At 48.9% G+C, this 16,826-nt stretch overlaps 1 protein-coding gene across 1 annotated transcript in view; it reads right to left on the bottom strand.

The window, feature by feature from the left end:
* Positions 1-16,826, bottom strand: part of LOC144762975 (exostosin-1a-like) — a 1,123,714-nt gene that overhangs the window by 26,190 nt on the left and 1,080,698 nt on the right. Inside the window, exon 9 of the mRNA XM_078648290.1 lies at positions 9,094-9,254. Within this exon, the coding sequence (XP_078504416.1) occupies positions 9,094-9,254 (161 nt within the window). The remainder of the gene's footprint in view (positions 1-9,093; positions 9,255-16,826) is intronic.

Below are 16,826 nucleotides of genomic sequence, written 5' to 3'. Positions count from 1 at the left end.
TATCTTTTAACCATTTTTTCACCTCACCTCACTCACACTTTTGTAGACACACACCCCCTCACATAGTTCACTTACAAGTGCTCCTGCGTATTCGCGAGTCGTAGCACGCCGCATCCCGTAGAGGGGTGCGAAGGCCCCGATGATGAAGCATGACACCAAGGGGCCTGTTGGTGTGTGAGGGGCATTTATACAACACTGTGTGTTCCCCATCTTGTTTGGGATCACCACCACTCTGAGTGGATTCTACTTTGTTTATGCATATAACTAGGGAGGCCGAATCCACTGACTCTCTCTCTCCCCCCTCTTGTTAAATTTTTGTCTATAGACAGCGCGCAGCTGTGGGAGCCCCTTTCCCGTTATAACTTATCCACCTTGGACATACACAGACACACACACATACAACACAGAACATCATTTTTGTACCTTCCTCCTTGCTCAACATCATGGAGGATGAACATGGATTGACCTTCAGTGAGGATGACATCGATCGGCTTCTAGCTGATGTCAATCCCTTTGAAGGCCTTAGCAACAGTGACCCTGGCCCTGCTGTGGCGGACTGGGATGAATTAATGAACGTACGTAAAAACCAGATCAGAACAGCTCTCCATGGCCTCCTGATGAGGGAATATTTACGAAACAAAATGGCCCCGCAGGGTCTCTTGGTAAAAACGGAACCATTCATCTTTCAAGATGACCTGGTTTTTAAGAAAGCATGGTCGCTTATCTCATGGCACTGCACCAGGGATTGGTTGGTGCTTATAGTCCAAACTGCCGCGAGGAAATCTCTGGAACTGAAAGTAGAGATCCAAAGACTGGAGGTCCAATTGAAAGCCTGTATCTCACCAGCAGATTTAAAGAAAGGTTTAGAGGAATTGAACCAACAAATGAGAGACTTTGAGGCAACCTTGAAACAAAGTAAATTTAATAAATTAAAAAAGGATAAAGATCGTTTCACCCCTGAAAGAGCCTACCCATACACACGGGCTGATTATGTTATGAAAGATAACACAAGCGATACGGACAGTGTGAACTCGGATGGTAGCAACTCAAGTACAAAGTCAGGAGGTTTCCAACAGAACAAGCAAAGGGGTGGTTTTCGACAAAGAAGAGCCCAATTCCCACGCCAGAGAGGCTGGCGTGGTTATCAAGGTCCTCAATTTAATCCTTACCAGCCGCCTTTCCAATTCCCACAATACCAGTTCGTTCCCCCACAAATGGGACAAATGTATCCTCAATGGGTCCCAGACCAAACCAATGCACCCCAGAATGCACAGCCTTTTTTATCCTGGGGCCAGGGATCCCGCAGGGGGAGGAACAAGAAGGGCAACAATGTCAACTGGCATCCCACAGAGGAGGCAGACCAACGGGTGTCGACGAGGAGCATGACGGCGAATCAAGCTTCTACGAGCAGCAGGGGGACCTAGTCATTAACATAACCCCATGGCCCCTTACTGAATTGCAAAACAAGGTGCTCAACAAAGGTCTGGGGTATGTCCCCACCAATAAGCCAGACCTCTTTCTACTGCACAAGGAAATGCAGGACTTCATCAGAACAGTTAAGTTGAGGGCCTTTTTCAAAGACAAGGAACCATCTACAGACACTTCAGATACAGGTTTGAAACCTAGGTCAACCTTTACACCGATGGATCACCAACTCCCGGTGGAGGTATTGGCCTTCGAAAAAGCCATAATGCAAGAACTGAAATGTTTGGAAACTAAGCAAAAGATTTTTCAGAACATGACCCGATTGGAAAATGAGGCAATCAAGGAATTGAGGCTGAATAAAAATCTCACTATAAAACCCGCTGATAAGGGTGGGGCAGTGGTTGTCCAAACCACCCAGGCCTATGACACAGAGTGCAGGAGACTGCTCTCTGACAAGAGGAACTATCAGGTCTTAACTGAAGACCCCACTGAATCACTACGAGTGCAGATAGGTGGTATGGTGGAAGAGGCTCTTGCACATGACTGGATAACCAAAAAAGAGTCTGAGTTTTTGATTCAGAACAATCCACGTATTCCTTATTTTTACACCATTCCTAAGGTGCACAAAAACTTAGACAACCCTCCAGGACGGCCCATCGTATCTGGCATATCGTCAATCTTGGAACCTCTGTCCAAGTTTGCCGATGCCTTTCTGAGACCTATTGTACAAGCCACTGACACATATCTGAGAGACACCAAAGCGGTACTCCAACTATTACAAAACCAAACTTTTGATACCGCCTCTCAAATGCTCCTCAGTCTGGACGTGGAGAGCCTTTATACCAGCCTCCCACACGATGAGACCTTGCAAATTATGGAGGAAGTACTGCACTCTACTAATTGGGAATACCACACTCCCAGGAATGTAGTATTGGAATGTATTTCACTGGCCCTTACCAAAAATTTCTTCGAGTATGAGGGTACCCTTTACTGGCAGAAACATGGTACGAGTATGGGTAGCACCTTTGCCCCAAGTCTGGCGGGTTTATATGTCCATCATCTTGAATCCACTAAGATTCTGCATCCAGACAATCCACACAGGGCAAGGATTCATACCTGGCGAAGGTATATAGATGACATTTTGGTCATCTGGGAAGGAGATGAGACCACAGTATCTGAATTCATCCACTGGTTGAACACCCAGAATGCATTTCTTAGATTCACACATCAGGTGTCAAATGAGAGCATGGTGTTCCTGGACTTAAACATCTATCATCAAGCGGGCATCCTAAAAACAGAGACCCACTTCAAACCGACGGCCAGGAACTGTCTCCTCAGATTTGACAGCTTTCATCCGCGTCATCTGAGGGAGAATTTACCGTACGGACAGTTCCTGCGTCTACGTCGGAATTGTAGTGACATCAACAAATACAAAACTCAGGCGAAGGACCTCAGTACGAAACTGAGACAGAGACAGTATCCAGAAGCTGTGATCCAAAAAGCAATGAAAAGGGCTAGAAATAACAACCGTGAGTCCCTCCTGGAGGATAATCCAAGGAGTGACAATAAAGGGGAAAGAACAGTATGTGTCACAACATATAGCCCAGTTACAAACCAGGTGACAAAACTGGTCAATAGACATTGGCGCACACTGACGAGCGGAAGTCTGTCATTGGAAAAACCTCTGTTTGCACACAGAAGGGGTAAGAACTTAAGAGACATGCTTGTCCACACGAGACCATTGCCCAAAAAAAGTGACCAGCCAAGACTGCAGGGCATTCACGGCCACCACCCATGTGGAAACTGTAACAATTGTCACCTCACCAAAAAAAGCCTGTCCTTGACTTTTTCGAACGGAACAAAGTGGGACCAACGTGTTTTTACGAATTGTAACAGTAAAAATGTTGTGTACTTGATCACGTGTCCCTGTGGGAAAGAGTATGGGGGAATGACTACGAGACAAGTCAAAATAAGACTCAATGAGCACAAAAGTAATATCAGGTGCAAAAAACTTACAACTAAAATGTCTGCCCACTTCATCGAACACCAACACTGTGTCAACGAATTACAGTGGACGGTAATAGAACAACTGCCCTCAGATGTGGGCCTCCTGGAAAAAGAACAAAGATGGGTGTTCCGTCTTGGCACTGATGTCACTGGGCTTAATGATTCCATTCCTTGGAATCTCTTGAGATGAACTGCATTCGGACCTTCTATTCAAACTTTGTCAAAATGACCTCTGAGAATCCTTGTGTTTGGGTATATCAAGTTATATCATCACCAATAGGATAATCTCAAACTTCTTTCCTCTTCACCATCACCCCTATGAATTATGAACAATAGATAGCTAATGGGGCCATTTATAACTCAATCAGGGTTCTTGAAAACACACCCCTTTCCTGTATGTCTCCTGTTCCGACATAGAAAACCATTACCCCTTCTAGAATGTATGGCGAATCGCCGCTTTGTTAATCCCCACGTAGCCTTTTCTTTTCCTGTTACATTGGAAAGAAAGCACGCATGCTCGAAACACCTCCAAGTCTCTTTTTCATGTAGCCTTTTCTCTTCCTGTTACATTGGAAAGAGAGCGCGCATGCTTTAAACACCTCCAAGTCTCTTTTGCAGGCGTTCTGACATGAGCGGCAGTGCCGCTCCTTTGCGCATGCGCGGTGACTGTATTTTTCCGCGCATGCGTAGTTAACACTCTTCCTGCTGGGTAGGCGCATGCGCAATGTATAGCGGTGGCAGATCGCGCAGCACCGGACTTCCTCGGATTACCAAGTCCCTATTTGGGCATCTACCGGGTCTCATTATTCAATTAACCAACGATAAGGAGCTAATGGCAGAGTATAAAGAAGGGTACTGACGCGATGCACGCTCACTTCATCGGAGCCGCGTTGAGGGAAGGCAGGCAACTAGCCATTGCAGTAACCGTGAGTTTTGGGTTAGAAATAGGAGCTTGAGTATGGCGCATTGGTGTATTGGTACCTACTACAAATTGAATCCCATATACTAATGTTTCTATAGGTCATTTTCTGAACAGAAAGGAAGGATCCCCCAATAACACGCACAGGCTCATGAGGTCTTAATTTTGAGAACCTGAAGTAAGCTGTGAAATTATCTATTTTTGTGCTCTATTTCCATCAGAGTAGAGACTAAGTTCGTGTTCTGTGTTTGTACATGTATACACTGTGCTATGTCCTTGTGTGTTTATTTTTGATTTTAATTTTTGCATTTTTCACAGGGCTCCACTATTTTTGGATTTACCCTGCTGGATTTTGAGAAGTTGTATTTTGGGAAGTTGTTTTCTTCTCCTAGGACCTGTGCATCTTAGACCAGTGTGTTTATGTATGCTTTCTCTTTACAGGTTTTCATCGCCAATTGGGCGCAACGACACCCACCTACATATATAACATGGTTAGGTACATTACACATTGTTGTAATTATATTTTACACTTTTACATTTACATGTGAGTAAGGGGAGGGTAAGTGCTATCCTTGTCCTGAAGAAGGAACCTCTGAGTTCCGAAACATGTTGACACTTTTCACAGTGGTTGTAATACCTTAATTAGTATTTTTTCAACCACGCCTTGCACTTTTTTAATAATACCAGCCGGGGATTTAATAAATTTGTTTCACCCACGCGCCAGGTATCTTTTAACCATTTTTTCACCTCACCTCACTCACACTTTTGTAGACACACACCCCCTCACATAGTTCACTTACAAGTGCTCCTGCGTATTCGCGAGTCGTAGCACGCCGCATCCCGTAGAGGGGTGCGAAGGCCCCGATGATGAAGCATGACACCAAGGGGCCTGTTGGTGTGTGAGGGGCATTTATACAACACTGTGTGTTCCCCATCTTGTTTGGGATCACCACCACTCTGAGTGGATTCTACTTTGTTTATGCATATAACTAGGGAGGCCGAATCCACTGACTCTCTCTCTCCCCCCTCTTGTTAAATTTTTGTCTAATATTCACAACTTCATAGCGATCTGGCACTCCGCCCCCATCCTTCCTAAACCCTCCATGATGAAGTAGCCGCTGCTTCTGTAATCTGTAGCCACTGCTTCTGTAATCTGTAGCCGCTAGCTGCTGCTTCTGTAATGTGTAGTCGCTGCTTTTGTAATTTGTAGCCGCTGCTTCTGTAATCTGTAGCCGCTGTTTCTGTATTCTGTAGCGGGGAACAGCCTTTACAACGCGGGCATTACCACGCGCTGCCAGTACTACGCTGCTTTTACAAAGCAAGTCGTTTCAATGACTTATTTATTTATGGGCTTGTATCGCGATAGAATCCACTCCCGGAGGAGTATCTCTGCGCCAAAAAGAAGGGCTGTGCTGGAGGGCGCTGCTGGACAAGGAATAGTTACATTTTCTATCCAACACATTCCTTACTGTAACGTGGGCTGGAGTTGGAATAGAAAATTAAACTATTCCACTATCCAGCGCTTACAGCGCAAGTCATTGTAACAACTTGCGTTGTAAAAACAGCGTTGTAATGGCACACGTGGTAATAGCCCGCGTTGTACTGACATACAACCTCTGTAGCCGCTGCTTCTGTAATCTGTAGCTGCTCTTTGCAGTCACCTTCAACGTGTACACCACAGACTCCAGGTTCTTGTCAGAATCTTACTCGCTGTCGAAGCTTTCTGATCAGACATTTACTAATTCCCATTTCATGGCTCTGCATTGCCAGGATCATTGTTGCTTTTGAAAAAATATTTCTGGTCGAAATGTTATTGTTGCTAAGTAAATAAAAAACACAAATAACATGGTATATACTAGAAGCCTATCCAGTGGTCATCTAACCAGCACACAAAACAGAAAACAAAACGAAAAGAAGTGCTGGGTGCACCAGGTGGACCTCACAGTTCTGGATAAAGATCTAATGTTTTTGGTAATTTCTTTTGTAAATTGGAATAGAAGCTCCTACAGTGTTAAAATGAAGGGGTGGTATCCAAAAACCTTTGATACAAAGTTCTGCTGGACCAGCAGTGATCATTAATCCTCTAAATATGTTTGTAAGTGATTTCTAAAAGGAACATTTCTTCCCTGGTACAATTATAGGCAATAAAAGTAGGGACCTAAAACATACTGCTGCTTATAGCAATGAAAGCTGAGCACTGAGAGACTCTTACGAGTACTTACTTAAAAGAGTCTATACCACACTTGCTACATGGGTTGAAGTCGGTAACTTTAGCTCATGTACACTTTTCAAACCCCCCAATCCCTTGTGCAGGTACTACAGGAAGGTGACTGTCTGTCTCCCCCACCTAGACTGATTTGCATATGGCCATGTCTGAACTGGGGTGGCGGAGAGAGCTAAAGAATGATGATGGATTAAACCCAGATCAGTTTACTGGGGGTGAGTGTTTGCAATGTTCAACACTCCGTCCAACATCCCCTTTTGTTTTGGCTTTCTTCACCCTAAATTGGCAGGGTAGGCCCAGACGTGGGTCCCTTGTTCACTTTAATGTCGGCTGATTAGCCAGAAACTGGTCCCAGGATGCTTGTTTCCGGTCCAGGGAAGACATGGCTTGGCAGTTCGGGCTGGACTGTTCCCATGAGGCACAGGGACAGACTGATTTGCATATGGCCATGTCTGAACTGGGGTGGCGGAGTGAGCTAAAGAACGGTGATGGATTAAGCCCAGATCAGTTGACTGGGGGTGAGTGTTTGCATTGTCAACGCTCCGTCCATCACCACCTTTGGATTTTCTTTGTTCGCCCTAAATTGGCAGGGTATGCTCAGACGTGAGTCCCTTGCTCACTTTGCCACTGGATTCAAGCAAGCCGGGCTGAAGACGGCTGTAATGCCAGAAACCGGTCCTAGGAAGCTTGATTCCGGTCCAGGGAAGACATGGTTTTGCAGTTCGGGCTGGACTGTTCCCATGAGGCACAGGGTCAGACTGATTTGCATATGGCCATGTCTGAACTGGGGTGGCGGAGTGAGCTAAAGAATGATGATGGATTAAGCCCAGATCAGTTGACTGGGGGTGAGTGTTTGCATTGTCAACGCTCCGTCCATCACCACCTTTGGTTTTTCTTTGTTCGCCCTAAGTTGGCAGGGTATGCTCAGACGTGAGTCCCTTGCTCACTTTGCCACTGGATTCAAGCAAGCCGGGCTGAAGACGGCTGTAATGCCAGAAACCGGTCCTAGGAAGCTTGATTCCGGTCCAGGGAAGACATGGCTTGGCAGTTCGGGCTGGACTGTTCCCATGAGGCACAGGGTCACACTGATTTGCATATAGCCATGTCTGAACTGGGGTGGCGGAGTGAGCCAAAGAATGATGACGGGTTAAACCCAGATCAGTTGACTGGGGGTGAGTGCTTGCAATGTTGAACGCTCCGTCCATCATCCCCTTTGGTTTTGCTTTGTTCCCCCACCTAGAAGACATTATCTAGGAAGTACCCTCTTTTATCCTTGGAAGTCACCTCAGTAACGTTTGCTTTTGTTTTTAATGATAATCTTTTCCCTTCGCCTCTCTCCAGCACCTTCCTTCCCTTATAACATAAGACTGATATTTGGTTACAATGTAAATGCTCTACCGATCTCACATGATACTTTTCAAAACGAGGACAGGCTGAGACTCTATTACAATTCACTCATTTCTCCTTCTTTAGAAGTCTGGCTCACATTAAGGATTGCTGTGGATGGTTTGTCTGAACACCTGTAAGGAGGTAGTTAGAGGTGGTTTTAAAAAAGACATCTTTCATGTTTACATGACATTTGTTAATGTTTTATTCAGCTCTGTAGTATATTTTTGTGGTGTTGAGGCTCAGAAGTTCGCTTTCTTGATCAGGACTCTGTCAGTGCATTACAGCTCTGTAACTGTCGTTCTCCTTCAGGGAGAGCATTCGGTGCTGTCATGGCATTGCTATCTTTTCCTGCCAGTACTGTACAGCTCCAGGATTATCTTACTTCAGTACTGTGGAGTACAGCCAGAGCTACCCAGAGATCCAGTACTGGTATCAGTGCAGCTCCAGCGCTATCTTCCTTCCGTAGGGAGTTGGATATTTGAGGGCTGATTCCATAAACGTGTAAGCGTACTTAAAAGACTACTCCTTTAGCACTACTTCAAGAACGTATACATGTCTCTGCGAATTGGCCCCCATGCGTTTAAAGGCTGTGTGCTGCTTATTATGTACTCTAGGGTTCTGTTGTCTAGTTAAGTATTTTATTTTTCATTTATCTGTGGTTTGATAAAGTACTGATTGGACTCAAAAGTTTGTATTCTGATCAAAACTTATAAAATCCTAGGAAACATTAAAGAAAATCAACATACGAGGCCATCACAATACGATGGGACCATGCGAGAAAAAGAAACAAGTTAGGGACCACTATGAGGATGAAAGAAAAGCAAAGTACATGAAAAAAGTGATAACACCCAGAGATCGGGCTTCGAGGTTGCAATGTTTGTCATGAGGAGTACTGTTTCTCACACCACTGAAGGGGAGACAGCTGCTTTTAGTGAGAGGGGGAATGGCCGTGATGTTTCGGTGCTAACCATGACCAGGTTCCAGGCCTTCATCAGGAGGTATAGTCTGAGAGGCTGTACCAACGCTGTCCTGTTACTCTAAGACAAACTGTGGGTGCCATCGGGCGTACTGAACACACTAGGGAACAGAGTCCAGTGTCAGATTCTGAAAGCCCATGTGATAGTCTTACCTGTGGTAAAAGGCTGCCCCGGTCAGCACCATGGAGTAATCATTGGTCCACTTGGAGGTGTAAGCCCACCATGCTTTGCCGGGGTCCCAGAAGTGGCTGCGCGCCGGGTACCCCACGATGCGCTCGGGGAAGCTGCACCACACAGTGAAGGCAAAGTCAACCTAGGGAGAGAAACAGAGAGTGCTGAGGGGGGCTACCTCTACAGGGACCAAAGGTTTGAAGGGGTCTACGCTATGTAATGAAGGCTCTTACACACTCCCCTCTTTAGAGATACTGGGCCTCATTTATGAAAAGTAACGCATCGCTGCTTCAAAACAGCGATGCGTCACTTTTCACTGCGCCCTCCTTGCGAGACCAATGATGCGTCATATTTACAGTATGACGCATCATGGCGCAAGGAGTTACAGATACGTCAGTATTTCTGACGTATCTGTATGGCGCAAAAGCGACGCATTGCTGGAGTGTGTCACAAAAGTGGCGCAACTCCAGCCATCTGTCCTTTCACATGGGGCAAGCCCCATGTGAAAGGGCCTGCGTCAGTCTTACGCCTGCTGTGAGGCAGGCGTAAGAAATTCACGCATTTGTGTCCTAGAAGTGGCGCAGTGAAATCCTATAGATTTCACTGCGTCACTTCTAAGACCCTGTCTCAGCTATAATGTAGCGCAGGGGTTTACAAAGTGACGTATCTACCTAGATGCGTCACTTTGTAAATATGGCGCAACAAGGCACATTTTTTACGCTGCTGTGTGTCACAAAAAGTGACGCACCGGTGGCGTTAAAGTGACGCCCACTGTGCTTAGAAGTGGGGTAACTGCAAACACAACAATGATGGACAGAATGTGGATCAATGTCACACATTCACCCCAGTCCAAAGATCTGGGCCCAAATCCATCGTTTTTCCACTCCACACCACCCTGAGTTAGACAATGGCGATATGCAAATCAGCGCTGACCCTGTGCCCCATGGGAACAGTCCAGTCCGAACTACAAAAGCCATGTCCTTCCCAGAACGTAATCAAGCATCCGAGGACCGGCCCGGTTTCGAAGTGGGGGGCATCATTCCTAACAACACCATATATCTTGCCCCAAGTTTCCGAATCGCACCTGCTATTCAGGCCCCCTCCCCCCACAAATTACAATCAATAAAGACACAAACTTTCTCATCAAATTCTATACATTTCTAATCATGTTATTTATATTTCCAATAAACCCAACAGAAAAGCTTTTACATACAGCATTTTTGGAAACAGAATGGTGTGTGGGGTACATTTGAGACTGATTACAGAAATTAGAATGAGATGGGGCAGGAAAAGTCACTTACAACTAGAACCATCATAGCGAACTCACTGAAGAGTAGTCTTTCACTACAGGCACATATTTACAACTGAGGCGCAGGCGTATCAAGTGATTTCGCCTGAGTTACAGGATTTGTATCTTGCAAAAGGTAGCATATTAGGCCAGCACTTCACGTTCAAAGGTCAGCCATTCAGCTATTAACTCACATCTACTGCTATCGACATCTATACACTGCGGGGCAGATTTACAAGCCCCTTGCGGCTCTTTTACGCTGCTGTTGCGTCACTTTTGTGAGGCAGCGGCGGCGCAAAGCCAGCGCCATGCCGAGGGGTATTTACAACGTGAGGCATCTGGGAGATGCCTCACATTGTAAAGCCCTGCGCCAGAATGAGGCGTTCTGGCGCGGGGGGGGGGGGGTGGTGGGTGTTCCGGTGCAGGAACGCCTCCTAAAAGTGGCTGAGTGAAATCTACAAGATTTCACTTAGTCACTTTTAGGGCCATGCTGCGTGCGTCAAAACCCTGTGCCTGCTTGAAGCAGGCGTGAGAATTGACGCAGCATGTTAGGAATAGGGCACCCCGAGCCCTGCTGGAGCTGCGTCGTGCTTGCGACGCAACTCCAGCAATGCGCCGCATTTCCGCCGGGGATGCGTCACGCATCTGCCCACCCGAACGCCACGGTGCTCCGCATTGTAAATGCGGCGCATCAGTGGTGGCGCACGGGTGGGGAGATGCGTTGCAACTCTTCTGGCGCATCTCTGCTGACTAGCGTCGTAAATCTGCCCCTGTGTATTTTACTGACTTGAAGAACAGCGAAACAGCACGTGTCCGGCTATAATATACAGGATAAAGTCGCCCGAGCCGTACATGATTACGCCACCCCAAGTCAACTTTAGGTACTGTGTTATAAAGGTTGAAGTTCGTGTACAGAAGAAAGCCGAGACCCGCCCCCACAACGTGATTATTTTTACTGTTGAGAGGAAATATTTAATTGTAGTGTTCAGTTTCCTGTCCTATGGCCTCGAAATGAAAGCAGGCCCTCTTTGATCTCTGTCTGACCTTAGCCTAACCTGGAAGTTGGTTCTTATAACAAAAGGCTCTATCACATCTCTGGAACCTCCTTTCTCTATCTGTTTAAAGCTCCACCAAAGGCCACCAGGCCTCTCAATTCCGTAATAAGATTTTTTGCAACTTTCCAAATTTAGAAATTTCAACATGGCAAAATTACAAAAACAAAATTTAAACCATTCACCAACCATTCAAAGCGCCACAAAAATTCTGCTTTGACTAATTTCATGAATTGCAAATGCGAGAATTAACTAAAAAGATTTCTCACTAATTCCTCCCTTCAAATTCTGCCCGCGACCTTCACTAACACAGATCTTAAAAAAGTACTGAAAGTATTCACACCATCACGAAAAAGATCTGTTTTGAGTAAAGTCCTAGGGGCATATGTACAAGGACTGGCGAAAAGTACAGCTAACGCTAGTTAGCGACAGTTTTCTTACCGCTGTGTACCACTGAAAACTATCGCCTTGTTAGCGACGTATGTACAAGGCGTCGATACATGGCGATAGCTTCAGGAATCAGCGGTGAAAACTGCGACTATTATTAGCGTGATGGCTATAGGAATTTCGGCGTTAGCGGGCGAAAACCAACGATAGGCCCATAAGCTGTAAAAAAAGCACGTTAATCAGCCTAATGTGACTTTTCTTTACCTCTAATGGAATAAATAGCCTATCAATCGACCTCCAATAGAAAATAGGCAAAAAAAAACAATGAAACCAACATCCAGGATGACCAGGATGAGAGTCTGGATGCGTCGCTGGACCTGCGTCTGGAGCCTGAATGCCTCACTGGACCTGCATCTGGCACCTTGATGCGTCCCTGGAACTGCGCCTGGATGCGTCGCTGGACCTATGCCTGGAGCCTGGATGCATTGCTGGATCGACGCCTGGAGCCTGGTTTCATCGCTGGACTTGCATCTGGAGCCTGGAAGTGTTGCTGGACCTGCGCCTAGAGCCTGGATGCGTCGCTGGACCTGCGCCTGGAGCCTGGATGCCTCACTGGTCCTGCGCCTGGAGCCTGGATGTGTTGCTGGACCTGCGCCTGGAGCCTGAATGCCTCACTGGTCCTGCGCCTGGAGCCTGAATGCCTCACTGGACCTGCGCCTGGAGCCTGAATGCCTCACTGGTCCTGCGCCTGGAGCCTGGATGCCTCACTGGTCCTGCGCCTGGAGCCTGGATGTGTTGCTGGACCTGAGCCTGGAGCCTGAATGCCTCACTGGTCCTGCGCCTGGAGCCTGGATGCCTCACTGGTCCTGCGCCTGGAGCCTGGTGTGTTCCTGGACCTGCGCCTGGAGCCTGAATGCCTCACTGGTCCTGCGCCTGGAGCCTGAATGCCTCACTGGTCCTGCGCCTGGAGCCTGAATGCCTCACTGGTCCTGCGCCTGGAGCCTGTATGCCTCACTGGTCCTGCGCCTGGAGCCTGGATGCCTCACTGGTCCTGCGCCTGGAGCCTGGATGTGTTGCTGGACCTGCGCCTGGAGCCTGAATGCCTCACTGGTCCTGCGCCTGGAGCCTGAATGCCTCACTGGTCCTGCGCTTGGAGCCTGGATGCCTCACTGGTCCTGCGCCTGGAGCCTGGATGCGTCGCTGGACCTGCGCCTGGAGCCTGAATGCCTCACTGGACCTGCGCCTGGAGCCTGGATGTGTTGATGGACCTGCGCCTGGAGCCTGAATGCCTCACTGGTCCTGCGCCTGGAGCCTGGATGTGTTGATGGACCTGCGCCTGGAGCCTGAATGCCTCACTGGTCCTGCGCCTGGAGCCTGGATGCGTCGCTGGACCTGCGCCTGGAGCCTGAATGCCTCACTGGTCCTGCGCCTGGAGCCTGGATGCCTCACTGGTCCTGCGCCTGGAGCCTGGATGTGTTGCTGGACCTGCGCCTGGAGCCTGAATGCCTCACTGGTCCTGCGCCTGGAGCCTGGATGTGTTGCTGGACCTGCGCCTGGAGCCTGAATGCCTCACTGGTCCTGCGCCTGGAGCCTGAATGCGTCGCTGGACCTGCGCCTGGAGCCTGAATGCCTCACTGGACCTGCATCTGGCACCTGGATGCTTCGCTGGACCTGCACCGGGAGCTTGAATGCGTCCCTGGACCTGCGCCTGGATGCGTCGCTGGACCTATGCCTGGAGCCTGGATGCATTGCTGGACCGACGCCTGGAGCCTGGTTTCATCGCTGGACTTGCATCTGGAGCCTGGAAGTGTTGCTGGACCTGCGCCTGGAGGCGTCGCTGGACCTGCGCCTGGAGCCTGAATGTGTTGCTGGACCTGCGCCTGGAGCCTGAATGCCTCACTGGTCCTGCGCCTGGAGCCTGGATGTGTTGCTGGGCCTGCGCCTGGAGCCTGAATGCCTCACTGGTCCTGCGCCTGGAGCCTGGATGTGTTGCTGGACCTGCGCCTGGAGCCTGAATGCCTCACTGGACCTGCATCTGTAGCCTGGAAGTGTTGCTGGACCTGCGCCTGGAGCCTGAATGCCTCACTGGTCCTGCGCCTGGAGCCTGGATGCGTCGCTGGACCTGCGCCTGGAGCCTGAATGCCTCACTGGTCCTGCGCCTGGAGCCTGGATGCCTCACTGGTCGTGCGCCTGGAGCCTGGATGCGTCGCTGGACCTGCGCCTGGAGCCTGAATGCATCACTGGTCCTGCGCCTGGAGCCTGAATGCCTCACTGGTCCTATGCCTGGAGCCTGAATGCCTCACTGGTCCTGCGCCTGGAGCCTGGATGTGTTGATGGACCTGCGCCTGGAGCCTGAATGCCTCACTGGACATGCATCTGAAGCCTGAATGCCTTGCTGTACCTTTGTCTGGAGCCTGGAGTGGGATGCGGAGGCGCTGTGGAGTCGATGAGCTGTGGTGGTAGACATTGAGGCACGGCGATTGCCCGTACCTGGTGGTGAAGTCTGGCAGGATGCATGAAGACACGTTGCCGACCTGTGTGAGAAGACTGCCTTGCAACCCTTGGAGCTGTGAATCGTAGAGGTGCTCCTGCGCACCAAAGTAGGGAGGTCTGCATCGCATACTACAATCCACCACTACTCCGGGGTGCACAGAGAGGATTATCAACCGTGGGCGGCGCCTCTCCGCATCACAAGCCTGATGAGGTTGCGCTGGCCGGACGCTGTGGAGGGTGAGGCCCCTGAGATGCGCCAAACTTGTGTTGCTGAACTGTTGCAAGTTCACGCCTAAGAGGGCCCTGCTGCATCAATTGCATCAGGAGGTTCACCAGTGATCTTGGCGGCGAGTGCCATACTCACACTTGCGAAATCCCACCTGGCTGGGGCTCCTGCTGGGTGAGTCACAGATTTGGAGAGAGTTTAGCGGATTGTGCCACGGTGTCAATGTCCAGTTAAGGAGAAGGTGGGACACGTAGCGGAGGAGACCCAGGGGTCGAGTCGCCCAGGCTTAGCACCAGTAGATGACGCACCCCCAGTGCCGGCTCATCTGCTATGGCGGAAGAGCGTCGCCCCACTGCTTCCAAGCAGTGCAAGAAGAGGAACAATCATCACATAATGATTACTTCCTGATATTATTGTGCCATGTTTCCTTTGCGGGCCGGAGGGTGGGTAGGGCTGCTCTATTCATGGAGCAGGGCTGGGGCGGAGTGGCATGCCCACTCAAGTGCGCAGTGATTGTTTGATCGGCCTGCTCAGGCCGCACAAAGCAGTCATGCACACTGTCCTGGTCGCAATGCAGGCTGCATACAGCCTGCATGGAGAACATGCCCACATCTCCAGCCCCTGGCTGAATACCTCGTCTCAGCGCCAATGACCAATCTAAACGCCACACTGCAGAGTTGTGATTGGCTTAGGGGAGGGAGCCTGGCTGCCAACTTCCTTTTCCTGGAAGCACACTCAGTAGAGCAGGAGCAACAAAGACAGGTGACTTAACCGCAAGGTAAGATTTCTCTCAATTAAATATTTACAACACCCACTCACACACCCCCTGTCTCCACACCCCATCCAGTGATCTTTCCGGCGTTTCCCACTCCCATCTGTCCAGTCCCCCCACAGCCCTACTCAATGGCGGCCATGCGCAGCGGGCGTACCACTAGTGTTCCAAAGGTATATATGGAGTTACGACGCAAACCATTATATCGGATTCCATTACATTGCATACTAATACTAGGCATATTGCAACAGTAGGGAAGGTGTTGGATTGCGGAGATGTAAACATTACTATTCCCACTTCAGTGGGTGCAACCCTAAATCTGACCCTTGCACCCAAAAGCAAACCCTGAACCTCAAAATTCATCTTTGAGCTCCCAAAACACACCCTAAAAATCATATATTTTTTTGTGCAAAACTTGAGACCGGAATGTAAATGCTTCTCTTGGAAATGGCGAAGTAAAGGATCCATCACCAGAATGAATAATAATGGGGACAGGGGGCAGCCCTGCCTAGTACCGCGAGATAGGGCGAAAGGCTCCGAGAGGGTACCATTTAGTCACAACCTGACGGTAGGCCTAGTATATAAAAACGAAACCGTGGAGACAAAGCATTCTGGCATACCCATGCATTGCATTACGGACAAGAAAAAAGGCCATTCGAGGGAATCAAACGCTTTCTCAGCATCCAGGAGGACCGCAGCAGCTGGGGTAGTGGGGTCAATCCTGTGCAACACCGTGAATAGAGTGCGAAGATTAAGGGAAGTGGATCTATGAGGGACAAAACCAGATTGCGCTGGGGCAACAATGTACTCCATTAATAAGGACAGTCGTATTGCGATAATCTTGGCTAGAATTTTATAATCAGTGTTTAACAAAGATAGCGGCCTATAGGAGCTGCACTTTACGGGGTCTTTTCCTGGCTTGTGGAGAAGAATAATGACCGCTTCTCTAAACAGCGGGGGGAGTATACCTGTCTCAAGCGATTCCGTGTAAACCTCGATCAGTTTCGGGGCTAAAATATCTTTGTATGTCTTATATAAATCGGCCGAAAAGCCGTCCAGTCCAGGTGCAGAGGAGCCCCGTAGTGCATCAATGGCTTCGATGATGCTATCCTGGGAAATAGGAACAGATAGAAAGTCCTGCATGTATTTTTCTAAGTATACTAAAGCAACTTCAGATAAGTATTCCCCTTGTTCTCGCAAATTACCAGTGACCTTGGAGGAATATAACGTCTTATAGTAGGTAAGGAAATGCTCACATATTTCAGGGGTAGAGTGGAGCAAGTCATCCCGTGGCCCAGACACCGCCGTTATGTAGGCGGAATCCCGCGGGGGGCGTAAAGCCTGTGCCCGGATTCTCCCCGGTCTTTCACCCTCACCATAGCGTCTCGCAGAGCACCGCCTACTAAGGAATAGTAGCTCCCGCTCAGCTGCCTCCCTAAAGTCCAGCAACAGGGCCAGGCGTTTGGCCTCACATGAGGCGGAGGCCTATAGTAGTT

The sequence above is a fragment of the Lissotriton helveticus genome, chromosome 6 (assembly GCF_964261635.1).
Source record: "Lissotriton helveticus chromosome 6, aLisHel1.1, whole genome shotgun sequence".
Lineage (NCBI taxonomy): Eukaryota > Metazoa > Chordata > Amphibia > Caudata > Salamandridae > Lissotriton > Lissotriton helveticus.
The sequence above is the reverse complement of the archived record's forward strand: the minus strand, read 5'-3'. Positions and strand labels throughout refer to the sequence as shown.